Here is a 27,999-nt window from a genome sequence, read left to right as displayed (position 1 = left end):
GTACAGTATCTGTGTCACGTCTCCACGGAGATGGGTGTCTAGACTGACACCTGACACAGGGCTGGAGCCGCGGGTTCAAAGGGGCCGAGGTGTGAGGACACCTCTGCCATTACGGACTCACACCTGGAGCTCAGTGTGGGTGGCTGTGTGTGGGTGGCTGTGTGTGTGTGTGTGTGTGTGTATGGGTGGGTGTGTGGGGGGGTGGAGGTGGGTGTGTGTGGGTGGGTGGGAGGTGTCACTGGGTAGAGATGGAGGGATTGGGGCCGTTGGAGGGTTCAGAATCATATTCTCATATTTCTCTCAGTCGCAGGCCAGCAGGTGCAGAGCTGCAGGGTGCAAAGTACTGGTGTGGTCCGTGACGACCCCTGGGGTGTGTGTGTGTGAGGGGGGGGGGGTCATATCGGTGTGTTATTTGACACATTAAACTAGTTTTTATGCCCCCTGAACTCAGCTCAGTCTCAGGAGAGTGGGAGGGCGAGAGAAGCTGTTTTAATGTGTGTGTGTGTGTGTGTGTGTGTGTGTGTGTGTGTGTGAGAGAGAGAGAGAGAGAGAGAGAGAGAGTGTGTGTGTGTGTGTGTGTGCAATGTGTCACCTTTGATGGAGAGTCAGGTGGAGACATGGATATGCTCTGCTGAACTTGCACATCCATCGTAACTGCCAGCGTTAGTGTAGTCAAATTCATGATGTTTGTGTGTGTGTGTGTGTGTGTGTGTGTGAGAGAGAGAGAGAGAGAGAGAGGGAGCACTAGCGTACGGTTTTTGAATTTGCCCAACTGTGACAGGAAGAAAGAAACTCTCTCTCTCTGTCTTGATTCCGCCTCTCTCTTTAGCCTTATCATTTGTCAGATAGAGAGGGGGGCCAGGATGGCCGGCTGGCCAGACGGCCTCTTTAGTGCGTAGCCACAGAGCGGCGGCCCAGTGAAAGGAGAGGGTGGAGGGGGAATCGATTAGCATCTGGCCACCGACTCGATTGAAGGCCAACCACTATCCACGGGGGTGGATCCATGGAGGGGCGGCTGTGTAGGTGTCAGGGTGTGTGTGTGTGTGTGTGTGTGTGTGTGTGTGTGTGTGTGTGAGTGAGTGAGATTATTTAAGTGTTATGTGTGTGTGTGTGTGTGTGTGTGTGTGTCTGTGTGTGTGTTTGTTTGTCTGTGTGTGTGTGTGTGTGTGTGTGTGTGTGAGTGAGATTATTTAAGTGTTAAGTGTGTGTGTGTGTGTGTGTGTGTCTGTGTGTGTGTGTGTGTGTGTGTGTGTGTGTGTGTGTGTGTGTGTGTGTGTGTGTGTGTGTGTGTGTGTGTGTGTGTGTGTGTGTGTGTGTGTGTGTGTGTGCGTGCGTGCGTGCGCGTGCGCGTGCGCGTGCGTGTTTGTGTTTGTGTTTGTTTGTCTGTGTGTGTGTGTGTGTGTGTGTGTGTGTGTGTCAAGGTCTCTGAGTGTGTATGTGTGTTTATGTACTGTATGTGTGTGTGTGTGTGTGTGTGTGTGTGCTGGAGTGGGGAGTGGGGTATGTTGGGTTACAGACGGTCTGGAGCCCTGGCTCTGAGACAGGGCTGAGACAAATGGAGTGAGAAGGCCGCCTCGTCTCCTGTGTCAGGAGCTGTCACTGGCCCGCTCTCCAGAGGCGCGACAAGCAGAAACTCTGCCTCAGTGACACACTCCGGCTGTCCTCTTCTTACTCACACACACACACACACACACACACACACACATACTCACATACACACACAGACACATGTACAAACATATATACACTAGCTAACAGATAGACTCACATACACACAGACACATGCACATACATACTGTATACAGTACACACACACACACACACACACACACACATAGACACACTTACACATAGACATGTACACTCACACATACAATGCTGTAAGCATAGTATACACACATACATACGCACACACACACACACACACACACACATACACACGTACACACACAACACCTGCCACTCTCCCCCGTCTATATGTACACAGAACACAACTGTCTATCAGTGAACAATGTCTGTTGCCCTTTCTCTGAGAGACCGTCTTTGACTAAGTCTCGCCATTGAGTTTCTTAACAGAATCCTACCCAAGCCCTTTCTTAGAGTTAAGGCCAGCAGGCTACTCTCTTTCTTCCATTCTCTCTCTCATCTGTGTGTAGGTCTTAATTAAACACACACAGACACACAGACACACACACACACACACACACACTCACACCATCACTACTACCCTCTTTACCACCACTACTTCCTTTAAGCAAACAGTCAGGCACCTCAAAATGTCAGCCTGTCGTCCATCTTCTCTTATCCCCCCCCCCCCCCCCATCTCCCCAAACTCACACGCACACCAGGTCGTCTTTTCCTCATCCTCTGCTCCTCACTTCCGTAATGCAGTCCTCCCCGGCTCCTTACCTGATCAAAGCTGAAGCCCGCATCAGGCATTTTAATTGAGCCGACCTGCGGCGGGGAGAGTGAAGGCCGGTCAGGAGGGGAGCAGGGTGAGGTTGGGGTGGGGAGAGTGTGAGAGTGTGGCCTCGCATGCTGAAGCCTCCTTCTCTCCCTCCTTCATCTTTGTTTCCCTCTCTGGTTTCTCTCCTCCTCAGACCCTGGGTGATTGGGGAGGGGGGGAGGGGGGGTGGGGGGGGGGAGAGGTTTGGAGGTCCGTGACCGTCGATGGCTGAGCTCTTTGAGAGAAATCCGAACTCCGGGGCCCAAATCCTTTAACCTGCTCACTCTCTGCCGAGCCGAGAAACGAGGTCGAGCGCCTTTCCACGCTTTCCAATCTCAGTGACGGAGCCCTTGAGAACGACTTTGAAGTGATGAATCCAAGATGTGTAAACACAGGGAGAAGCAGGGTGTTGGTTAATGGTATTACATATCTCCGCCCCTCGTGTAAAGGACTTATGCAGAGCCCTAAAGTGGATTTAAGGTCTTCCAGGTCACGGCCTGCCTGACAGGCGTTGCCGTTACACGGTTAGTGTCTCGGGGCCCGAGCCCATACATCAACGCTTTCGGGTTTTCCGCGTCGTAAATGGCTTTTCTCCCCCATTTCCTCCATGTTGCGGCGCTTTGTACTCCTAACGACGTCGCCGATGCCCGCGCGCGTGAGCCCGCGTGAGCGACTGTGCTGAGGGCCTGGGAAAAACAACGGGAGACGTGTTTGTGCAGAAAACTCATCAGCCAAAGTCAACCGTGTTAAACCAGGCGTCAAATGGGAGGATGTTGTCACCACGGGACGGCACGGCTCTTGCGCTCGGCTGTCGCCACACTCCGCTCTCGGCACGGTGACAAATCTGCTGTCTCTGAGACACACGGCCTTTCTTGCTTTGTATTTTTTTTTTATTCTGTTATTTATTTATTTACTTACTTCTGAAATCGGTTTCCAAACATTTCCGAAACACCGCTCGAGCCCCGACATGGACGCGGCACCGGTTAACTCCGCGACGACGCACGCGAATGTCGGAAACTCCGATTGTCTCCCCGTTGTCAAGGCTGATAAGGCTGATGACGCAGCTGTCGCTAACGCACTCCGGTGTAATGACATGCCTTCATCCCGGAGCTCATGCAGATGGAAGCAATTACGCCGCTGTGAAAATATTTCCTGAGGTAATGTGGGGTTTTGACTTGCCGAACAGCAGGTTGCAATCACACTTTAATTGAGGTCCGCCGTCGCACATCGAGCAGGCCAGGGAATAAGACGGAAGAGAGGGAGAAGGAGAGAGTGGTGGAGAAGAGAAGACGAGAGAGATAGAGAGGTGGATTAAAACGGAATGAGAGTCACCGTGTGGAGTCATCATTAGTTTCAAGAGTGACGACCATCTTCCCACATAGCAGGCTTTACCTTATGTTTGAACAAAAGAGGGTTACCAACCCACCAGATTGGGCCAGATATATAAACAGATTAATCTCACAGGAACCTTGCCAGATGGTGCTTGGTATTTGAACGTATTAATGTTACAACCACCTTACCAGGTACTGTAGGTAGTGGCTGATATTTGAACATATAATCTCCTTCAGCCTTGGCTGCCATGTTGGCTGTGCGGAGGTGTATACAAGGGGGATTACACACACACACACACACACACACAAACACACGTCTTGGCAAATTTACTGAAGCAGATCCCTTTAATTGGTTTGGGTTAGCACAAGCACCCACTCCGGAATCTAGCTGTGTGTGTTTGTGCATGGGAGCGTGCACGCCTGTATGTGTGTGTGTGTGTGTGTGTGTGTGTGTGTGTGTGTGTGTGTGTGTGCGCGCTTGCACGGGTGTGTTTACACAGTAACAGAGTTGTTAGCCAGTGCAAAGGGAAAGGGCAAAGCATGGTGGAGATGAATGTGCTCTGTGCTTGGGGACCCCGAGGCAGTCCATCTTCGTCCAGGCCAGAGGGCCCCGTCTCTGGCATGTCTGACCCGCTGGCCAAGGCCGTTCCTCTCATGCCTGGATCAGGGCAGGGCGCTGCGGCAGTCCCGAGAAACTCGATAGCGAGCGAGCGAGTGGATGAAGCCTCACAAGAGGCCTGCCACCCCATTCCACAGAGTTTTAAGTTGAGAGGATCGGGCCGTGTGAAATATGAGGGGCTTGCGTGTTTCAACTCGCAGGAGTGGCGTGTGTCTGTGTGTGTGTGTGTGTGTGTGTGTGTGAGAGAGTGTGTGTTTGAGAGAGAGATGAGAGGAAAGGGAGCTCTGGAGAGTACTATGCCAGCTTTGGATCTCTGAAGAGGGGCGTTTGAGTCGCTCCTGTAGGACCTGTCCTCTTTCATGTGCGGGTGAGGAGGAGACTGTTTGACTCTTCACAGGGATGATGGGAAGTATCGCTCACACGAGATACCTGAGGGAGAGATGGGGGGTTCAGGGAGGAGTCCTCTTCTTGGCCCGGGCTTTCATCAGTCAGTGTGATCTCAGCATGTGTGTGTGTGTGTGTGTGTGTGTGTGTGTGTGTGTGGGGAGGGGCAGGGTAGTTGTAGGAGGAGCACGGAAAGGACAACAGCTGCCGCCCGTGGGCCCCGTTGCTCCCAGGCACACACAGCGAAATGTGTCACCCGCGGCGGCGTTGACAGCGCCATAAAGAATCCCTCACACACAATTCCGCTTCAAGTCCCTTGCGAAAGTGTCTGCGCGCTGACGGACGGGAGCTACAGCAGTCGCCTCGGGCTGGAGGAGAAAAAAAACAAGCCCAGCGAGCCCCAGCGTGGGTAATGCCATTCCTCAACCGCCACCCTCCCCCACACACACACACACACACACACACACACGAAGACACACACCCATGTATATGCAGACACACACTCGCAAAGCCCTTGTCATTCCAGGCGCACTCCGAGTCCTTTGCTCTGTGCCGGCCCACAGCTGTTGGCCTCAGTCGCTGATGAACTCCTCCAGCAGGTGCATCAGCCAGGTAACAAGCTCTAGCACCGCGCTCCAGTGCGCTCGCCTCGGTCTCGGTCTCAGTCTCGCCTCGTCTCAGCCTCAGCCTCCACCCCGGCCTGTCGTTGTCGGCGCGGCCCGTATCGATCGTTTTAAAGGGAGAGGATTTAGTCGCGTTTATCAGACAAGCAGCGGAGCCCGAGGAACTGAGCCACTTGGAGCCCCGCGAGCAGCGCGCCTCGCTCTCCGACTCCTGCCCGTGTAACGGAGCCTTATTGAACAGCCTCGCTGTAAATCGCAACGTGCTGCGAAAAAACGCTTTATTAAATGTGCGGCTCAAATCAGCGCCTAACCCGAGAAACAGACTTCATCGTTCCCACTGTGCTCTTTAACTAGGGAAGGCGGGAGACCCACCCGTTTCTAAACATGCCCTCCCTCCCCCCCAGATATTTATAATGGGACAACATCCAAGGTATCGACGCCCACTGGTATGCAATTCCAAACAAATAATTGTGTGAGTTCAGCTGGTGTTAATCTAATGCAGTGCTCGTAGCTCCTCCGGAAAATTTATGCCTGGTGCTAGGGAGAGAAATTAACTTTTGGAATGACGAGTTATAGGACTGTTGAAAACATCAGACAGGACCCTCCCTCACCCCCCACCCCCGCCAATCCTCTCTCTTCCCAGGGGGGTCATTAAAGCATAGTGTGGCGTTAATTTCAGTTTATGGCCACTGACATACCTGCTGAATATCTGTTATTAGATTCATGTGTGTGTGCCTCGCCTTCGCACCTAAAATTGAGGATATCAATTACAGTGGGGCTGGTGTTGCAACCTCAGGGTAGCCAGGGGAAAGCGATCTAACTTCCCTCGGAAAGGCACATGATGAAAAGCCATTTGGTCCCCATCATTTGCAGACGTGAGCTGGTGGGTGCGATTAAACACAGCTGAAGCTGTTAACATCCACAACCTTGTTACCACTTTAAGCAGCACTTTGTCGTGCCAGGGAGAAAAACATTCAACAGACATTAACAGAAAGCAAAAAAAAAGAAAAAGTGTGGCATTGAAGCATTGAAAGCAAAATTGAAGCATTGCTAAAGAATGACAGCATTTTATATATTGCATGAGATACAGTAGGCTTTAAAAAACACATAACAAATAAACCTGGGGATTAAAAACACAAACCTGTTTCCTAACCAGCTAATTTGCCTCCACATGTAAGAATGCCATTAAATCAGCATGTGCTCAGCCTCAGCCCTCACTTAAACATCCTCCGCAGTCTCGCATTGATAAGTTTATGCCACTATACAGTGCGCAATTATGCTGAAATGGAGAAGGCTTGGTTAAGGGCCAGTTAAAATGAACCCAGTAACAACCACGCACCAAACACAGCACGAGCGATGTGGCCTTTTTCTTTATTTGAACAGTACGGGTGAATGCTAATTGGAAACAGACTGAGACTACTCATGAAGGTCAATGCTTTATTGATCAATAGGTTAGCGTGCTTGAATGTAGCCATTTATTGGCTCTTGCCATGGAAGTTATTGCTGTGTCAGTGCTGTCTGAGGAGCTATAAATGGCTGGACCATGCTCTTGCGAGTAAACACTATGCTAGTAATTTAGGAGGGTTTTTAGCTGTGGTCTCCCATTCCAATTTGTCTGGGTTATGATACACACGCCTGCCCACAATGCAGCGAGGGTGACAGCACGAGTCAGGGAGAGTGGGACACAAAGACAGAGAGAGAGAAAGAGATGGAGAAAGGGACAGAGAGAGAGAGAGAAAGGGAAAGATGGAGAGAGAGGGAGGGATGGGGGGAGCAAAACAGCCTCCAGTTATTTAGCAGCAGGAAACAGAGAAAAAAGGCAAATGCATGGACACGGCAGAGAGAAGGACAGACACTGACAGTGAGAGAGAGAGAGAGAAAGGGGGAATGAGAGAGAAAGGGAGAGAGATGGAGAGATTGGATAGAGGGATAATGAGTAGGTTCAGTGATGCGTGCCTGCTAACTGGGCTGCATGCAGTGTCTCTCTCCTGGGTATGAACGCTGTGTCACCTCGCGGAGCAACACCAACGTGACTCACCTAGTGCCCAGCACCCTCAACGCCACCAGCAGGCAGAGGTGATGGGCACGCCAGCTAACCGCTAACCAGCTTGGCACGACTCCACATCGCTCCACACCACCCGCCACACACACACACACACACACACACACACACACACACCACCACCGCCGCCGCCGCCAAACCAGGCAAGTCTGCGTTTCCAATCGTCTCACCACAGCAAGCGCGCCCACTGACACATTGTTAGGCCCTGAAAATCAATAAGGCTCCGTTCAAAGGGCTGCCAATTTGCAACGCAGGGGCCAAGAGGATCCATACGCCGCCTGGGTCCTTAATGACAGGAATCGTAAATGGGGGGCCCGCGCCTGGGCCGGGCCTGTCATTAGCAACTCTGTTTGGCAGCGGCAGTGGCGGCCATGGCAAAGGCAAAAGAGGGGGGGAGAGAGAGAGAGAGAGAGAGAGAGAGATGCCAGGGGAAATGAGGGAAAAGGAGGGATATATCCCTGGAGACAGACGACAGGGAAACGATTAAAGGAGATGCCACAGACAGTGGGATGGAGAGAAAGACAGACAGACAGAAAGGGAGAGATAGTTACCGAGACAGACAAAGAGAGAGAGAGAGAGATAGAGAGACTTAGGGTGAACTGTAAAGGCTGCAGATGCGTGGCACTGATTAAAGATCATCGGCAGACGTCAACTGGAAAGGCTTAATAAGAGTGGCTGTAGGTCTTGGCATCGACACTTGGAAAGCATAATAGCCCCCTACCCTAAATACACACACACACACACACACACACACATACGCACAGAGACTGACCCAAACAAACCCAAACAAACCCAGACCACTGTGGTTTGGACTGCTGTAAAGCCTCATTGCTATACACACTCACACACACATACACACGTGTACACACACACACACACATGCGCACGCACACGCACACACACACACACACCCACACACACACACACGCACACACACACCTATCCAAACAAACCCAAACTGGGGTTTGGACCACTGCTAAGCCTCGTCTCTGCCTCCATGGCTGCTCTAACTGGAGAGCTCGTTGCCATTGTTGTGCTGTAATTGGAGCTGCAACTCCAAGACACGCTCGCTGTTTGTCAAGCTGACAGCCCTGGCAGCCGCCATTACACCTTAATAAGAGGACCAGGAGACGGGCGAGAGGAGAGGAGCGGAGAGGTAAAGAGACGAGAGGAAAAGGATAGAGGAAGAGGAGATGAAGGTAGAGGAGTGGAAAGGATAGAAGAGGAGAGGAGAGGAGAGGCGTGGAGAGGAGAGGGGTCTGTCCCCGCTGGGAGGCCCAAAGAGCGGGAGAGGGGCCCAGAGACCAGCCTCCGTATCCTCTTCCCGCTTCGCTTTCAATCCCCGAGCCATCAGTGAAAATGCGGAGCCTACAAAGGCAACGCTCCCTAATGGCCCGCTGCTTTTCAATACACATGAAGCTTCTTCGAGACCGGAGAGAGGAAGAGGGACAGAAAGAAAATGGAGAAGAGAAGAGAGCGCGGTGGGTGGACGTGAGATTGAAAGAGATGGAAAAGAGGAGAAGCGTATAGCACCACTCCACTCCAGACTGGATATTTTTTATTTTTTAAGGTTTTTAATGGTGCACTTTTCATCAGAGGGCCAGGCAACCACGCTAACACATACACACACACACACACACACACACACACACACACACATACACACACATACACACACACTCCCTGACAGTGACTCACCAACACACACACACACACACACACACACACACACACACACACAGACACACAGACACACAGCACAGCACTGTAGCTGCTGTCACGCTGTCTCAGTAGAGCCTCCATGGTGTGCTGGTCTGTGCGTTGGCATGGTGCGCGCGAGATGCTTTAATGCTCTGGCAGTGCCGGGATCTCAGGTTCCTCATTGAAACCGCTCAACGCTAACAGCGAGATTCAATCCAGCTGAGTGCCATTATGGTTGTCCTCAGATGTTAACGAGATGGTCTGAGCGCGGCTCCGCCGCCTTACTCTCAGCATTAAGTGTGTGGGCTGAGCTAGGATACACGAAGACCGCAAACAAAGCAACCGTCTCACTCGCTCTTCCTCTCTTTCCCCCCTTTCGGCATCTCTCCCTTGCTTTCTCTCTCTCCCCCTTTTGCCATATCTCTCTCTCCTCCTTTCACTATCTCTCCCTCTCTCTCTCCCTTTCGCCATCTCTTCATTCTTAGCCTCTTTCTTACTCTATCCCTCTCTGTCTCTTACTCTCACCCTCTCTCTCTCTCTCTCTCTCTCTCTCTCTCTCTCTCTCTTGCCGTCCCTCCTCGTTTTGATTTCCTGCCATGATAAACAAGCACGGCGGTGCGGCTGCCTGAAAAGCAGAGATTGCACGGCTCTGTCTCATCCCTCTGCATCCCCGTCTCCGAGCGCCAGGTGGGCGGATGAACAGGGAAGGTATAGTCTATTCACGCCACTTAGGAGTCTACAGCGCTGAACACTAGCTGGGTTTCCATCCAACTCTCACGGGAATTTTTGGTCATTCAAATAGGAAATGCAGACTGGGACTTTGCATTAAATCGCGTTAAGTCGAGTAAGAAATTGCTAGAGGGGTGGATTAATTCCTGATTGGCATATCTTATAATGCAACTAAGTTTGATGGAAAAGGGTTTATTCGCATAAATTCACTCTTGTTGCAGTTTATTATTAGATGATTCCGTTAAAGTTGCCCTGACAACCTTGTTTGATTACACAGCTGTTCAACACTCCTCCCTTGATTAGAAGGGTGTCCATTTATAATTCACACAGTGGATGGAGATGCACTCATATTTTCCGAACCCAAATTTACATGAAAGAAACTATGCAACTATGAAACCTAGCCATGGGCTCAGAGCAAAGAGAGAGAAAGAGAGAGAGAGAAAGAGAGAGAGAGAGAGGAGGGAAAGAAAGAATGAATGCCAGTGCGTCAGCCGTTTGTTTGGGAGGGTTTAAAGGATACCCGCAGTGCCAGCAATGTGTTTATCTGTGCCCCAGGAACCGCCAAATTGCGAGTAAATAAAGGCGAGATGAGGGGATGAACGACGACGCACATGAAGCATAAGAGGGGACTGGTGGGCTGGGGGGGGTTGGAGTGGAAACGCTGGGCCGGCGTCATGTGACAGTCAGCTATGGGGAAGATCATGATCACCCACCACACAGACTACTGACAGCCCCACAGGCCTCAGAGAGAGAGAGAGAGAGAGAGGGAAAGAAAGCACAGAGATGGAGGGAAAGAGAGAGAGAGAGAGAGAGCAGGGATGGGGGGAACGAGTTCAGGGATGGAGAGGGAGAGAGAGAACATGGAGAGGGGAAAGAGATGAAAAACAAATGAGAGAGAAAGAGGTAAAGGAGGAGAGGGAGAGAGAGAGCAGGGATGGGGGAACGAGTGCACGGATGGAGGGAGAGAGAGCATGGAAAGAGATGAAAAACAAATGACAGATAGAAGGAGAGAGGTAAAGGAGGAGAGGGAGGGAGAGAGAGAGGCACAGAGTGAGAGGGAGAGAACAGAGAGACTGCCAGAGACAGGGAAACAGAACAGATAGAATGCGTAAGGAAAGAGAAGTAGGCCGAGAGAGAAGCGCAGAGCGAGATAAAGAGGCGCAGGCCGATAGAAGCACCAGCTCTTGACAGATTACAACAGCAGGCGAGCCAGAGAGCCTCGTCTGACGGAGGAGAGAGCTGTCTCTCATTTGCACGCTGCCGCTGGTTTGTCGGCACAGATCATCGGTACGCATCCGCAACCAGCCACGTCCGTCCTCTCTGAGTGGCTGCAGGAGCTCTGCTTGGCCTCCGCACCGAGAGGGGTTTGTTTGGGGAGCTGTGTTTGTGGTGCCCAAAACACTCGTCTGTCCTCTCTGAGCAGCTTTATGAGTGTGTGTAAGTGTGTGTGTGTGTGTGTGTGTGTGTGTGTGTGTGTGTGTGTGTGTGTGTGTGTGTGTGTGTGTGTGTGTGTGTGTGTGTGTGTGTGTGTGTGTGTGTGTGTGTTAGTGTTGCTATGTTGCTGGTTCCCAACCAGGCTCGTCCACCCCCTCAGACTGGCTACAAGAAGGCTACTCGACTCCTCAAAGGGTCTGGTTCCCAGTCTCCGCAGTGTGTGTGTGTGTGTGTGTGTGTGTGTGTGTATGTGTGTGTATATGTGTGTGTGTGTGTGTGCGTTTCTGGGCCAGTCATGGTAGAGGAGGACCGAACCGTGCCGTCGGCACACACCGACCTTCTCGTTAGCGTAAACGGATGCTTTAACCGAATCTCAGCGGCGAGGGCTCATGTTGCACCCACCGCGGGTGCATCTGCGTGGCATACGGCATAAGGAGCCACTTTGTTCTCACAGCGGCCGGAGGAGTCGCCTAATTAAGTGCCTCCGAGCTCCTCGTACCTGCCTGTAATGGCTGCCATTTGTCTCCATGACAGTAAATTTGCCAAACAATAAAAGTGTGTTTGTGTGTGGGTTTTTTTTTGTTTTTTTTTAAGTCAAGGAGATCTTCCCACGTTTTGTGACCCTGTTGTTCACAAAGTGCTTGAGAAGGTCCATTAATGACAGCCATTCATTTCCTCCTGGGTCCAGATGTGGCATACCGCCCCCCATAGTCTCTGTGCCTTTCCACTCCCCTGTTGATACCTTAAGAAACACTTACTATGCTCTAGCTCCTGTTTGCGAAGGGCCACTCAGCATGTTTGTTTGTTTCTCTCTGTGTCGCATTTTCTCTTCTCCATTTCTCTCTCCCTCTCTCTCTCACTCACTCTACTCCTCTCTTTTCTAATTCCGAGTTGTTCATTTCTGTGCCACTCTGTCGATACGGGTCCCTGGTGCTCACAGCACAAAGAGTTGTTTTTTTTCCCTGACATTTTCTTAATTGATCCATCTCACCAGCGCGGTGGTCTCTCGTTCTCCCCTTCTCAATAATTCATCTTTGCTCAAAGAGGCCCTCTATCACCCTCGTGCAGTTGAAAGGGAGACAAATAGCTTCCATTGCCTACTCACATGTAATCCTATTTATAGTTCATAAGCAGTACATACGACTTTTAAGTGTAAATACAGTATTGAGGCTCGGCAATTACCTGCTGCTTTTATAAGGGGAAACATTTTCCACAGGAAAGTTAATGTTCCAAAGCGGGGGCTTGCCTGGAGATATTCTCAATCAGGAAGCCCGTTATTACAGCTATTGAAATCACCATCCACTTTGGGTAATGAGTGCAATTAGCCATTAGCACCAAGAGCATACCTTCTGGAGTGTCCCACCCACGAAGAGAGGAGAAGGAGGAGCTGTTTGGGAGGGTTATTTAAAAAAGCGCGACCAACTTAATGGATCTTCACAGCGTGCCTCTGCTGATTTTTCATTTACTGATGCTTCCATATCGCTCTCTTTCTCTCTGTATCTCTTTATCTCTCCATCTCCCGGGCCGTGGCTGTGGGTGTGGTGGGGTTTTTAAGTGTGCAGTTTATTTTTTTATGCTTTTCATGCTTTTATGCTTTTATGCTATGCTAAATAATAAAATCAAACATTTTCTCTCTCTCTCTCTGTCTCTCTCTCTCTCTCTCTCTCTCTCTCTCACAGGTCTTCTCCAGGAGAGCTTCATCGAGGAGCCTGACGGTCTGGTGTCCCTGAACCTGCTGGTGGTGTCCGCAGTTTCGGCCTTCTCCACCGGGGCGGTGCTGTCGGGCCTGATGGTGTGCTGGATCATGAGCCACAAGCACCGGCAGTGCCAGCGCCGGGCCGGCTCCGGTCGCCCGCGGGGCAAAGGGGACAAGGAGCAGAGCGTGCTGGGCCAGGGCCGCAGCGGGTCCGTGATGAGCGTGACGCGGGGCAGCGGCGGAGACCGTCCGCGCTCGCAGCTGGAGAACCCCTTTGCCGTGCACAACGGGCTGCCCACGCCCGAGCAGACGCCGCAGCAGCAGAAGCGGCCGTCGCCCAACGTGCACCTGTCCGAGCTGGACTGGGAGCAGGGCCAGCCGGTGCTGACCGCCGTGGGCACCCCCTGCCCCCCCGGCAGCACGGCCGTCATCTTCCAGAGACACAAGTACCCGCAGGGCAGTGGCATCGGGCGACACGGCGGAGACGACCTGGGCCCCGACCTGGTGGCGCAGCGGGCCGGCGAGCGCGAGTGCTTCCTCATCCTCAGCCACAGGGACGCCCCGCAGGGGCGGCAGCCGGCCGGCGTCGTGGCGCGCAACTCGGCGGGCGACTACTACCCGTCCACGCCCCAGGAGTCGCCCGACCGCCGGCGGGTGGTGTCGGCGCCCAACACGCAGGCCGAGTACGCCGGCGAGCCGCGCTGGACCCACGACGGCCTCAACTTCAGCAACAGCAACAACGCTGCCCCCGCAGGCCACCGGCTGCACTACGGCCTCCAGCAGCAGACGCAACAGCAGCAGCAGACGTCGACGCAGTCGCAGCGCCCCACCTCAGCCATCGTGAGGGGGTCCCACCATCACCACCATCACCCCCCACGAGAGCTGTCCGACTACAGCCACCTGCTGGGGGGCAAGGGCGTGGGGGAGCGCACCCCCAACGGCCAGTGAGGACACTATAACGCAGAGCCAACTCTCTGACACTGCCGAGAAAGAGTCCATCTTCCTCCCCCCCAACACACAAACACACACACACACACACACCCTTTCAGCCCTCCCATGTCTCGCTCTGAATCTCAACTACACCCCCCCTCCCCAAATCCAGCCTCCCAGACCCCCACTCTCCCAAATCTAATCCAGACTCTCAGTGTCCTGTCTCACCCCCTCCTCCTGCCCTAGAGAATGGCAGTGTGTGTGTGTGTTCACTCTCGCTCTCCCCCCCGAGGCTACACGCACACACTTACACACACACACACACATACACCCTGTGACTCCACGCTTTGACTGCAGGACTCGGAGAGCCAGTCAGATCTTCACAGAGATAAAGCGAAAGAGAGGAGGAGGAGAGAATGAGAGAGAGAGAGAAAGGAAGGATGAGAGAGAGAGAGAGAGATCATGAGCAAGTGACAGGAAGGAAGTTGGGCTGCCTAAAGGTGGCTCAACCATTCTTTGGCACTGGGAAAAGACATGAAACAGCCTCGCACCACAGAGCTGCCATCAGACGTTTTCTTTTAAGGATCCGCAAAGGATCATGGGAAGGAAGAGGCTCTGTAGGCTCAGTGGATCACACACGCACACACACACACACACACACACACACACACACACACACACACACACACAGTTCTCGGACATACTGTACGCATTCTGTGTGCTGCTTTGATGGCTGTTTATCAGTCAGCTCCAGTTGCGGGAGAAAAGGTCTCTCTGTGTGCGCTGCCATTCTGTGATGCCTCTCCTCTCATCTCTCCCCTATCAGTGTTTCTGTTTGGGCCTGGAGACGGACGGTGGCCAACCACACGCACACACCCTGGGTTTACCAAACCAGCCAGTCTCATCGCTCACTCTGTGTGTGTGTGTGTGTGTGGTAGCTGTCAAGGTTTGCCCCAGAGGCATATGTTTCCCAGCCCAAGTCTGGAGTGAGCTGGGACAATACACTCAGCACCCTGTCTTAATGTGAACACAAAAAACACATACATACACACACACACATACACACACACACACACACACACACACACACACACACACACACACACACACACACATACACGCGCACACACACAGAGACAGTTGTACAAACACTGGAGATTGTGTAAGCGAAAAAAGCTGCGTTTGATGTCAGCTGACTAACTTCATGTGAGGGGGCAAGCGAGACCAGAGGGGAGGCGAAAGGAAAACAGACTCGGAGAAACTGCCATGTGACTTTAAGCCCTGTGTGCTGTGCAATCAGATGAGTGACTGTTTAACAGTCATGGGGAGGGTGCCCATGGGCACAGGGGGGTGATGGGGGTGGGGGGGGTGGGGTCTTTCCCCACGGCCCTGGACTTGACCCGGGGGGGAGCTGACCTGGAAGAGACATTGGGGGGTTGTGGGTGGGGAGGCATGGGGGGGTCATTACAGCCTGAGGGTCTGTTCACATGCAGTGAGGGGAACTGCATCTCATGGACACATATCACTTCTAACTTCATGTTGTGCTCTTTTCTGAAACTTCTCCTATTTTACGTGCTCAGTTGTCATGCCATCTTCTTGCCGTCGTTGTGTTTGTTTTTTTTTCGGTGTCCAGATAAGAAATGAGATTTCCCAGATACTCTTCTTCCTCCTCCACCTCGTCCTCCTCTCCCCAACAGTCACTCACTTTCTTTCCTCCATGAATTTCTCTCTTTCTCCTCCCTCCTTTTGTCTTTTCTCACCCTCCATCCATCCCTCGCCTCTCTGTCCTCCCCCCTTCTCTCTCTCTCTCTCTCTCTCCCTCTCTCTCTCTCTCTCTCTCCCTCTCTCTCTCCCTCTCTCTCTTGCGCTGACCTGACCCTGGCCTGTGGCACGCAGTGGAGTGCAGCACCCCAGACCCGGGCCCATTCACTGGAATGTGAGACGTGGCTGTAGGGCCCGGCAGCGCTGCCGGGGAGCTGCATTCAAGCCCGGCCCGGCGACACTGGGCCCCTTTGTCCCGCCGAGCCCGAGGAGACGGCTCCAACAAATAGCCGTTAAGAGTCAGAGGCGTCGGGATGCGGGCGGGAGGAGGAGGGGGGAGGAGGAGGAGGGAGGAGGAGGAGGAGGAGGAGGGGAGAAGACGTTGTGAGCGAGCGAAGGAAGGAGAGAAACAAGCGAGTGAGGGGAGCAGGCGAGCGAGCGCCTCGTCTGAGGAGAATACCAATGAGGACAGAGAGAGAGAGAGAGAGCCAGGGAGAAAGGGGCTCGCCAGCCCAGCTATGCCAGTCAGACGCGGGCAAGGCAGCGGAGCGTGAGGGCACCACTGCGGGATGTGACAGCGTGGGCAGAGAGGGAAAACATCCCCAGCATTCTCTCTCTCCCGAAGCGAGAGCGACACGAGCGATATTTTTTAGTCTTTGTCATTTGGAGAAGTAAAACACCCCTCAGTATTACCATTCCTAGTGTTCCTCTGCACTAGCGCACAGCCCAGCTACAGTAGCTAGCCAACGGTGTGCACAGAGAGCACTGATTGGTCCTGCTGTATCAGGGCCAGCTTATCAGGGCCAGTGGTGGGGCTAACAGTGGTCAGTGCTCAGAGCGGTCAGTCTGAACTTCCTCTCCTCTCTGTCCAGACCTGGTTTAACTATCTGGTTTCCTGCTCTCTCTCTCACACTCTCTCTCTCTTTTCATGCCTGACCAGCTGCAGTCTCAGACTCCGACCCAGACCAGACCAGACCAGACCAGGCTAGATGTGTTAGTGCCCGCCCCGTTCCCCTGGCACTCTTAAAGCTGGTGTGGCGTTAATGGCGCGGGTCTCTCCTGCCTGCGGGCAGAGTGTGGATGGAGGCTCATTAACCCTGCAGAGGGAAATCACCTGGTAAAGAGGACCGAGAGGAAATGAGAGAGAGAGGGAGAGAGAGAGAGAGGGAGAGAGGGAGAGAGAGAGGGCTGTTGGGGCTGGCTGTCAGCAGAGACGATGGCAGACTCAGCAGCACCTGCTCACAGCTTTTTGGGGGGATTAAAGTGTGTGTGTGTGTGTGTGTGTGTGTGTGTATGTGTGTGTTTGGGGGAGAGGGGCTCTTTGGTTTATGCTACTGTGGAATCAGCCAGGCACATCCCACCAACCCTCCCAACCACATGAGACAGAACAGGCTAATAGGGAGATCCGTCTGGGCCTCATTTGAGTGTGTGTGTGTGTGTGTGTGTGTGTGTGTGTGTGTAGGCTCCTTTGATGTGGACATAAGCGTCTAGGAGAACCAGAGCGTGAGGTGGGGGGGTCAAGAGGTGATGGAGGGAGCACTTGTTTGTCTTATAATAGGCAGGACTAAAGCCAGCCAAGTAGAATGGAGGAAGACATCAATGAAGTGGAAGGTTATGATATAAGTGCCAATGCATGACTGAGTCGGAGGCAGGAGTCCGGTGTAAATGTGCTTGTTTGTGTGCTGTGTGTGTGTGTGTGTGTGTGTGTGTGTCGTGGTCTATACATGTGCATATTGTGTGCTAGCAGTGTGCGAGTTGGAACTTCTTTTGTGCATTCCATACTGTTTTAGCTCCCCCCACCCCCCCCCCTCCCCAGCCCCATAGCCGGACTTCCTTAAGTGCTGAGTGAATTAGCACTCCCTCCTCTGTTCATCCATCCATGCTCTCTCTTTCTTTTCCTTTCCGTCTCTTTCCATTGTCACTCTCTTTTTTCCCCCCTCTCTGGAACACTGTGTCACTAAACATGCCTGATTAGGCAAAGTACATTGCAGCTATTTAATAGTGTGATGAGCCCCTGAGAAGATTGCCAGAGACATGGCTGGGAGAGGGGCGGTGGTGGTGGTGGTGGTGGTGGTGGTGGGGTGGACAGGACATCCACCCGCTCGAGCAAGCGCCACCCAGACACCCAGGCTGAAACCTAAATCAGGAGGCAATTGCATTAGCATTCTTGAGTTAACCTTGTGGAAGAGGAGGAAGAGGATTTGTTGGGGGGGGGGGGGTCGAGGCACAGATCCAGAGGGGGGATGAGGGGTTGTCTCACTTGTACCCCCATAGGTAGTGCCAAATATGGGAACATCACCAACCTAATTCAGTCAGAGCCCCACTGCAATCAGAAATGGAGGGTTATTTAATAAAAGTCTCCTTTTTGGGAAACTGTTATGAAATGCTGCCCCTGGTGGTAATACTGCCACATTGCTCATCATACGAAGGTTATTGCCATGGAACCCTCAGTCCAGTGATACTGTATGAGTACGCAATAGAAAAGAATATGATTTCTTTTTGTTTTTTTTAAAGATGTTTCATGAAATTGTAATGTTGTTATCTTTTATATATTGTCCACCCTTCGATGCGTTAAATGACTCATGGACTTGTGTGAGGGAGGGACCGGTGGCGTTGTGCTTTTTCTCTCCCCGATTCTCCCCCTCAGATCCACAGACTGTCTTTATGAAAACCATGTACAGTGATGCAGTCGACATGACGCCATCGTTTGTGTGCCTGTGGTTTTATTTTCTTTGCTCTCTGAAGCAGAGCGACGTTACGCCCCCCCACACACCCCCACACCCCTTAGCCGGAAACTGCCAACAGGACATCCTCAACAAAACTAAGAAATAGAAATGGGTGGGTGCCTGAAGGACAATCTGAACTGCAAAGAGAGAGACACTTACTCCAGCAGTCACCATCTGAATATAAGCACAATGAAAAAAAAAAAAAAAAACGTTTCCATTTTGTAAAATATTAGTGGATGTTATTATTAGCCAGCACTGAACATTGTTTTTATTTCTGTTTTTTTGTTATTATAATTTTGTGTTTGTGGTTTCAAAAAAAAGGAATTTAGTTTGGTTTCTGATGTACTTTGAGTGCTTTGATATGCTCTCTTGTGTGTGAGTTTTGATGCTGATGATGACGGCGGCGACGACGACGACAGTGATGACATTGGTGATACTGTGAACTGGATCTCAGTGGTCGCTCCTCCTTTGATGACTGCGCGGAGGCACGTCTGCAAGGACAGCTAAAAGATGGGAGCAAAAGAGGAGAAAAGACATATAAAAACAGACACTGTCTCCTTTTTAAAAAGTCATACTACGTCTGATGGAGAGCCTGGTCTTTGGTTTCTGTGCCCCCCCACCCCCGTTTTTTGCTTCTCACCAGAGGCTGTGTGTGCGTGCGGGGCCCGTTGTCATGTAATGGCAGCCAGTGAGTGTACATACGTCCCGTCCCAGTGTCAATCAAAGAACAAACAGCTGCATGACACAGCCTCTGTGTGTGTGTGTGTCCAGACGTTGTGTGTGTATTTGACACGGTACGTGCGCAGCGGGTGTGCTTGTGTGTCCTTACGCCTCTGTTCATCACACAGTCACCTGCATGCTCCTGTAAAGCCTAAACAAGTGTATCACATCACACACACACACACACACACACACACACACACACACACACACACATATACACACATACACACACATACTTAATGGGGGAACAAAAAACAGACACGACTCAGCTGCTGACCATCATTTTACCCATCATCCCTCTGTTCTGCCTGTCTGTCAGCATGGAGACTTCGTGTCTCTCTGTCAGCTTTCTTATTCGAATAAAAACTCCATGTTGACAATCCTCTCCCCATCCCTCGCCTCGCTTTCACTTGACTTGCCTTTCACCACGACCCTACAGCTCGCGTGCACTTGGACCGGAGCCTGAGACTTAGCATATGGCTGCTCTGCTCGCTCCAGGTGAAATTAGCCCAGTGAATCTCTTCATGGGTTACTCGTCCAGGCTGCAGGCAGGTAGATAAGCCAGCCGGCGCTCCGTTCCCCTGGAGGCCTCCGGCCTGGAAATGCTGAAGCCTCTATTTTTGAGGCTGCTGAATTTAGTACACACCCACCGGGCCTTCTTTTCTAATGCAGATCTTTTTTACAGTAAAAGTGCATTATCACCAGTCTAAACACAATAGAATGAGGAAGCACTCGCTGCCAGGACTGTCTTGAAGAATCTGTGACTTACAGTAAGTCCAATTCTGTATGTAAAGCCCTTTTGTGTTTATGTGGCAGTTTTCAAAAGAAGATTAATTTCAGACTGCTTTCCATGCTTGAGTGACTAAACAATATAGAAGAATATCGGGAATTCAACAGTCGACGTTTTCTTCATCTCTTGCCCATAGTGCCACCCACCTTGCAGTGCAGTACTGTCTTAGCTTGGACATAATGATTGACAAGCAAGATCTCTCTCCTGGCAAGGTTTTCATTATCTTTCCCCCCCTCTGCTGTCCCTTATGACAGAGTCAAGGGCACAAGAAATGCAGCACAGTTTTCCTCAGTCAACTAAATCATACTGCCAACAACTGCAAAGATTCCTCATAATTAAAACATTTGATAGTTTGTATCTTTGATGGAAGGCCTACAGGAAGTTGGCAGGGGGAAAAATGAAGGCTTGTGTCTTTTATCGAAGGCATACAGGGGGCCCTGAAACAACATTTACAACATTCCACAGGAAGTGAGTGTTCAGTGCTGTCTGAGCAGTCGGACCACTTTAGAGCAGTCGAGAGCTGACCTTCATTCAGTTACTCTCTGAAGACAGTCGTATAAATCTGCAAAGCATTGCATCCTCTCTAAGAGCTCGCTACATCTATTAGACTTCTACCAGCGTTCTCTCAGAACCATCCATCACAGGGCAAGGCCGAGGACGACTCCAGGAATGAGATGGTGCTGCTGTCTGCTCAAGACACAAATACAGAGCAGAAAAGGCTGTAAGTACTGCTGGTGGCCACTGGGTTGTGCTGTAGCGTCATGGGTCCATCATTGTAGAATCTAGATAAAAGATAAGTGTTTGGGACAGATACAACAAAACATTCGCTCAAGAAGACATACAATTTCCTGGCTTTTTATAAATAGCAGATGGGATGTTTTTGCTTCTCCTTGCAGCTTGATAACTGTGTGCATGAGTCACTGCAAACAGCACAGCCAGTACTTACAGTATTCAGTGTGAGCATCAGAATTGAAGGATACATGCATTTTTTTCTCCTGATTTATTAGAAATATGGCTCTTGGTATGGGTGGCTGTCAAGCATATTATACCAATATAATCTTTAACATTATAGATATGGCATACAGAACTCTGTAGTATGACCTGGCCAAGTGGAAAATGGCTGTGTCTTGAGTGAGGAATCTGTAATGATGAAAATAGCTATATGCTCAAAAGGATTGACAATGATTTAACACTAAGATACATTAAAGCTGCCTTAGCCGTGCTAGGAATTAGAATGACTCATAAGCTCGTCTGTCCAATTATTCAGAGGCAATTAAGGAATTGGCTACAACAGATCAAGGCAAACATAGATCTGTTTGCACATCAAGGTACTGTACCCTTAATACATTTTTCCCAATGTACTGAAAGCTCTGTACATGTGAATTTGTTACAACATCAAAGAAATGTGTTCAATGGGGGAAATTGTACGAAAACAGGACAATTTATGCAGTGAGCGCATAAATTGTGCATGGCTGTTATCTTGCTACATTAGACATAAGGTTTCTTTTCACAGATGTGCAGATCTCGTGCGACCAAAGAAGACATGGGGTGTAATAACACAGACAAGCCAGTGGGTCTATCAACCCTTTACTTTGTGTGCTATCTATAGGCCTACCTTTACCTGAAAATATGACATTGATTGTGTGTGTGTGTGTGTGTGTGTGTACGTGTACGTGTTTGTGCATGTGGTGGTGGCGCTGGTGTGTGTGTGTGTGTGTGTGTGTGTGTGTGTGTGTGTGTGTGTGTGCGTGCGTGCGCGTGTGCATGTGTGTCTGTGTGTGTGTGTGTGTGTGTGTGTGCGCGTGTGTGTGTGTGTGTGCGTGCGTGCGTGCGTGCGTGCGTGCGTGTGGCCATGTATACAGCATTGTCCTTATTATGCCTATTCATCACTATCATAATCAGACAGACTAACAGAAAGATAGCGTGTATAAGAGGCCTATGCCCGTGGATTTTGTTCTTGACTTTGATGCCAAAGACAACCTCCTCCCCCATTTCCATATTCAGTGAGAGATGCGTTCTATTAGGCAAAAGCCCTGCATCAGCAGACAGGAGATTTGAAGGCCGTCGAGGTGTTTAATGCTTCTTGTTGAGCGCTGACAGTCCTGCGCAGCATCCCAGAATATATGCAAAGCACTCGCCGCCTCCGCCGTCGGCCGGCTCCGCGGCCCTGCCTGATCACCCTTCCCTTGTCCTCATAAATCAGCGAATCAATCAGCCCGGCACCCCGCACATTCATGAGATGGGTTTGATTAATGGCAGGGATTGAAACAATGCCAGGGGATCCCATTACCGCGCTGACCCGCTCCTTGATCCGTCCACGGGGCTTGAGCTGGTGCTTGGTGTTCGGTGAATATTTAGATTCCTGAGCTCTTGTCTTATCGCTGTGCTCATTACGGAGGGCTTGCACTTGTAAACACATCGGGATATGATGGAGAACAAGTGGAGGAACAGAGGACTGCATTCATTTGTTGTAGAGCGGGAGATAGATGGAGAGACAGAGAGGGAGAGCAGGAAGAGGGAGGGAAAGAGAAGGAGAGAGTTGGGACAGGGAAATGGAGAGAGAAGGAGAGAGAGATAGAGAGGGAGAACCGTGGAAAAGGTCACAATTGTAAACCCTCCGGTTAGTATTCATGCATTTAAGCAGAATGTGCATTACTATACAACCACTGTAGACGGTACATGGACACACACACACACACACACACACACTCGCATGCACCCACGCACGCACTCAGTTTGTATTCATGTATTCATATCATACATCAATACAAGGACATGTATTACATGAATATGAACACACACACTCTAAACCCAAATTAGTTGTCATTACTAGATCATTGCGTGGAAACCGATTGCCTTAAACCATTCTAGTTTTGGCAAAACATAAAACTAAACATGTTAAGTTGTGTCAACAAATAATCTTATGTGGATGCTGTAGACCAATTAAACTACATTAGTAGTCTGTACTTAAAATCTTTAGTTCATTTGAATGATCTATTTCAGGAATTGCAGTTGTATAAATAAATAAATATTATAGGTTACGGTTTGAATATTAAAAAGGCTCATTAAAATAGGCTATAAACTAAGTTCTGTATTGTTGTTTCATGATGAGATTACTGTATTAAATTAATTGTATTCATTGAATTCATCTCAATGTAGGAATGCTTTTTATTATTGATAAATTAACAACCAGCATCAAAACTCGTAAACTGTATCTCCCAGATGAAGAACCTATCAAACAAAAGAACACAAGAAAACAAACTGTTAGTCCATGATCGTTTACTCCATTTAAACAAGTCTGTTAAATCATCACCATGAATGTACTTCAGCTAACGTTAGCCAAAAGCTAACCAACGTGTGCTGCTATTGTTAGGCAACTGTCTACAGACAGAAACACCAATTTCAACGATGAAGTCTGAGTTATGCTAAATCTAAAGCAGCAAGACAAGTATATTCACACAAAAATACACGTGCTAATATGTAAGGGATAACGGCCGACGAGGTGACCGGTTCGATGGAAATAATGGCTAGGTGGAGGTCTAGAACTCCGGCGACGTGCGAAGCACGGAGACGGAGTTACCTCCGCCGTGCCATTATTTCCATCGAACCGGTCGACCTCGAAGGCCGTTATCCCGCTTATCTCCCGTTTGTATTCATAACCTGTATATTTAGAACATAGTTTTATTCCACCGTTGCGTCCGTTAACATCGCTAAAACTGTCTTGACTGTGGGACTACTTTCCGCCACATATCAACTTTCTACTTGCAGGACAAAACTGCCGTTACTAGTTCTAAAATGGATAGTTGCTATGGCCAAAGGCCAGTCGTTAGTTCTAAATGGCTGGTTGCTACGGCCAAAAGCCAGTCGTTAGTTCTATCTCTCCCGTTGTCAAGCGGCCATATCCCAGGATTCTGATTAACTTTAACTTTGAAAGATCGCTACTTTTATAGCCTACATGGCATCCAACTAGCTACAATCCACCTCCGTCATATGCTACAATGTTACTATGGTTCTGCACGTCTGTATTTCAGCTTGGATGCTACGTGACAGTTCATTTAAACTTCGCAACGAGTTTGGCGAATTAATATTCAAGTGTGTTACGGGAACTACTTCAAAGGTAGCAGGTTATACGAAGTTAATGGCCACCCCATCAGCCAATCAGAGAAGAGAATTCCATTGTTGAGGGAGATAAGTAAGGGATAACGGCCGACGAGGTGACCGGTTCGATGGAAATAATGGCTAGGTGGAGGTCTAGAACTCCGGCGACGTGCGAAGCACGGAGACGGAGTTACCTCCGCCGTGCCATTATTTCCATCGAACCGGTCGACCTCGAAGGCCGTTATCCCGCTTATCTCCCGTTTGTATTCATAACCTGTATATTTAGAACATAGTTTTATTCCACCGTTGCGTCCGTTAACATCGCTAAAGCTGTCTTGACTGTGGGACTACTTTCCGCCACATTATCAACTTTCTACTTGCAGGACAAAACTGCCGTTACTAGTTCTAAATGGATGGTTGCTATGGCCAAAAGCCAGTCGTTAGTTCTAAATGGCTGGTTGCTTATGAAGGGTCAAAGTAACAATAATTAAATATAAAGTAAATTACAAAGTAAAATGTCATGTAAGTCATATCACCAAGTATCAAATTTTAATATATCAACGATTATTAAATGTAATCTAATTTAAAGTTTAAATCAATGTCATTTGAATTTTGAATTACATTAAACTTTAAATCAATTGAATAAGAAGTTGAATTAATTTGAAGTCAGACATCACATTTACATTTGCCTGTTGTTCTCATTTTGAATGAGACTTAATATTTCAGCCTCGTGCAATTCCGTGCGCCACCATTTAATTCGAACGCCTTTACTTCAGACTTTGGACTTTGGTACTTCAAGGTTGTACTGTCACCTGTCAATCATGCTATGTCCCCCGCCCCCCGCCCATCCACTGAATCTGAGTCGATTTATCAGTTCTTTAGTAATAGTTTCCCCCACTTCATCACCATCACCAGAGCCTTCGTCCTTCGTCTGACGCTGGGTTTCCACAGAGCATGTCATCATGCGAGATCTTCTACTGTCTTTGCGCGAAATACGCCTGCTAAAATTTCACCCAGGGGGTGTTGTTGTCACACACCTAGCGTTTCGGCTCAGTGGTCAACAGGTTAGCTTAGTGGTTAGTGGTTAGCTTAGTGTTTAGTTAGCTAGACAGTCCAGTGCTTCAGATTACATTCAGGGGTTTATTTAGCCCAAGTATGTTCAAGTGGCATACACACAAAAATCCGTTTGAATGTTTTCATGTTGACAACAATTCATAATCTACAGAAACACCACAGTTCATATCAGCGTGCTAACTAGTCGCCTAGCTTGCTGTGTTTTCAATTGGTTATAATGGGTCAACAAGCTAACAAGCTAACAAGCTAACAAGCTAACCTTCAATGATAGTGTGTCCTGAACACATTTGTTTAGCATATAAACAATAAAACGTATCAAAATAAGCCATTAAAAGTGGTCAAGAAACCTTTATTCACATTTAATATTTCCAGTTACGACCCCCGGAGCCACCGCCATTGATTTGGTTTTTTTTGTTACTCCCACCTCTGTGTACAGTGTACAACGTGGTGATAATTTCGCCCGGAGTGAGTGAGTCTTACAAGACCTGATAAATCAACTCAGATTCAGTGGATGGGCGGGGGGCGGGGGACATAGCATGATTGACAGGTGACAATACAACCTTGAAGTACCAAAGTCCAAAGTTTGAAGTAAAGGCGTTCGAATTAAATGGTGGCGCACGGAATTGCATGAGGCTGAAATTTTAAGTCTCATTCAAAATGAGAACAACAGGGAAATGTAAATGTGATGTATGACTTCAAATTAATTCAACTTCTTATTCAATTGATTTAAAGTTTAATGTCATTCAAAATTCAAATGACATTGATTTAAACTTTAAATTAGATTACATTTAATAATCGTTGATATATTTAATTTTGATACTTGGTGATATGACTTACATGACATTTTACTTTGTAATTTACTTTATATTTAATTATTGTTACTTTGACCCTTCATAGTTGCTACGGCCAAAAGCCAGTCGTTAGTTCTATCTCTCTCGTTGTCAAGCGGGCATTTCCCAGGATTCTGATTAACTTTAACTTTGAAAGATCGCTACTTTTATAGCCTACATGGCATCCAACTAGCTACAATCCACCTCCGTCATATGCTACCATGTTACTATGGTTCTGCACGTCTGTATTTCAGCTTGGATGCAACGTGACAGTTCATTTAAACTTCGCAACGAGTTTGGCGAATTAATATTCAAGTGTGATACGGGAACTACTTCGAAGGTAGCAGGTTATACGAAGTTAATGGCCACCCCATCAGCCAATCAGAGAAGAGAATTCCATTGTTGAGGGAGATAATATAAACTATGATCTGCCATACACACCAATTTGAATGTTATAGGGTAGCTATGAGCTAACATCTAACCGAATTACCTAGCATGCTAACAACCAAGCCAACTTTACTGGAGTTTTCTCACAGTTTGTAAGTTAATCACACAAACGAACATTTAGGTAACTATCTGTCAACTGAACAGTATTTTGGATAATTTCATCATAATTTGTCACAAAGTTAATCAGAAAGTTCACCCACCATTTGTAACAGCAGCAAGATGAAGATAGACTGTGATGACTTAGACGTGTTTGAGTCGGGAAGAACGGTTGGTGGCATGGTGGGCAGAATTTTGATTAGACCCCTCCTCTGCCTTGCAAAAACATAAACTTTATAGTTGTGTACACTTAACATGATCAGTGCACTGCATATTTCTCTTAAATATTACAATCAACTAATTTGTTTTAGTTATGACGGAGAGTTTTCGCAAAACACACAAACATTAGTAATGACAACCTAAAAGATTAATTAGAACTAAATCTGGGTTTAGAGTGATGCACCCACATGCGCACGCACACACCAACATAATTCCTTTCCTTCATTCAGAACAATAGAGCTCCCCAGTCCCGCCCACAGCCTTGTCCGGAAGTAAAAATCCAATACAATTTCTCCATTGACAATTGGAGAATAAGCCATAACATCGTAACCGTCCATGGTAGACTTAAAACCAGCTACGATGTGACTAAGCGATTATACCTGCTCATATAGATGTCAAAAGTTAATGCGGGCATCAACCTTGTTTTGAGAAAACAATGCTTTATTCACGATTTAACGAGAGAGTACTACACTACCCAACACCCTAACGTGTAAAACTGGTGAAAGCAGAGCCTTTGATTGGTAGAGATCGCCGTTGCCATGGCAATGCCAAACAAACTGTACTCAGCTTTTCCCGCGCCTATCGTCCAGCTTCGTCTCGCTGGAACTTCAAAACTTAAAATGGCTGCAGGGCTGATCAGGACCAATGTGTGGTCTTCCGAAAAATAACGGTTTTCTCATCTTGAAGGTTGAATTTACTCAATGGAAACGGTAGGAAGTAATCATCTTCTTTTCTCAGATTAATATGGAACCATGTTAAACTATCTTTAGGCTGCAAATGTTGGAAATGTGTGTACGTTTGCAAAGCATCCTGGGATTTGAGTTCTCTATCTCGGAATTTAAGATATGTACACAGTCTTGTACCTTTCGCTTTTTTTACATTTTCTGTTCATTTTTTCACTCGAAATTATAAGTTATATGCTCATGAGTCACATCGTAGCTGGTTAGCCTAAGGCATGGTCTAAAACTCTTTATATCCGAATTTTTCCAGAAGTCAATGGGAGAAATGAATGAGAATTTTACTTCCGGACAAGCACCTCTCTCGGAGGAGGGGCGGGACTGGGGAGCTCTATGTGTATCATTAATAGCCTACGAGAATCATGTGAGATTGAGCACCTTAGGCAAATAGTACAATTTGCCCTTACACAAGACCACCTATGTTGTACAATTGACTTATCCAGTCAAGGCAGGGTAATCAATAACCACCTGCAGGCAAAGCATGTTGATTCTAAATATAAAATGTTCCTCACATGGGGTTCATGCTGACTATATTCAGGGGTA

General features: G+C 48.9%; 1 protein-coding gene across 1 annotated transcript in view; it reads left to right on the top strand.

Annotated features, from left to right (window-relative positions):
- Positions 1-15,250, top strand: part of sema6bb (sema domain, transmembrane domain (TM), and cytoplasmic domain, (semaphorin) 6Bb) — a 127,723-nt gene extending 112,473 nt beyond the window's left edge. The window contains exon 17 of the mRNA XM_062515598.1: positions 13,009-15,250. Coding sequence (XP_062371582.1) covers positions 13,009-13,973 — 965 coding nt within the window. The 3' untranslated portion in view covers positions 13,974-15,250. The remainder of the gene's footprint in view (positions 1-13,008) is intronic.
- The last annotated feature ends 12,749 nt before the right edge of the window (positions 15,251-27,999 follow it).

The sequence above is a fragment of the Sardina pilchardus genome, chromosome 15 (assembly GCF_963854185.1).
Source record: "Sardina pilchardus chromosome 15, fSarPil1.1, whole genome shotgun sequence".
Lineage (NCBI taxonomy): Eukaryota > Metazoa > Chordata > Actinopteri > Clupeiformes > Clupeidae > Sardina > Sardina pilchardus.
This window is presented reverse-complemented; position numbering and strand designations above follow the sequence as displayed.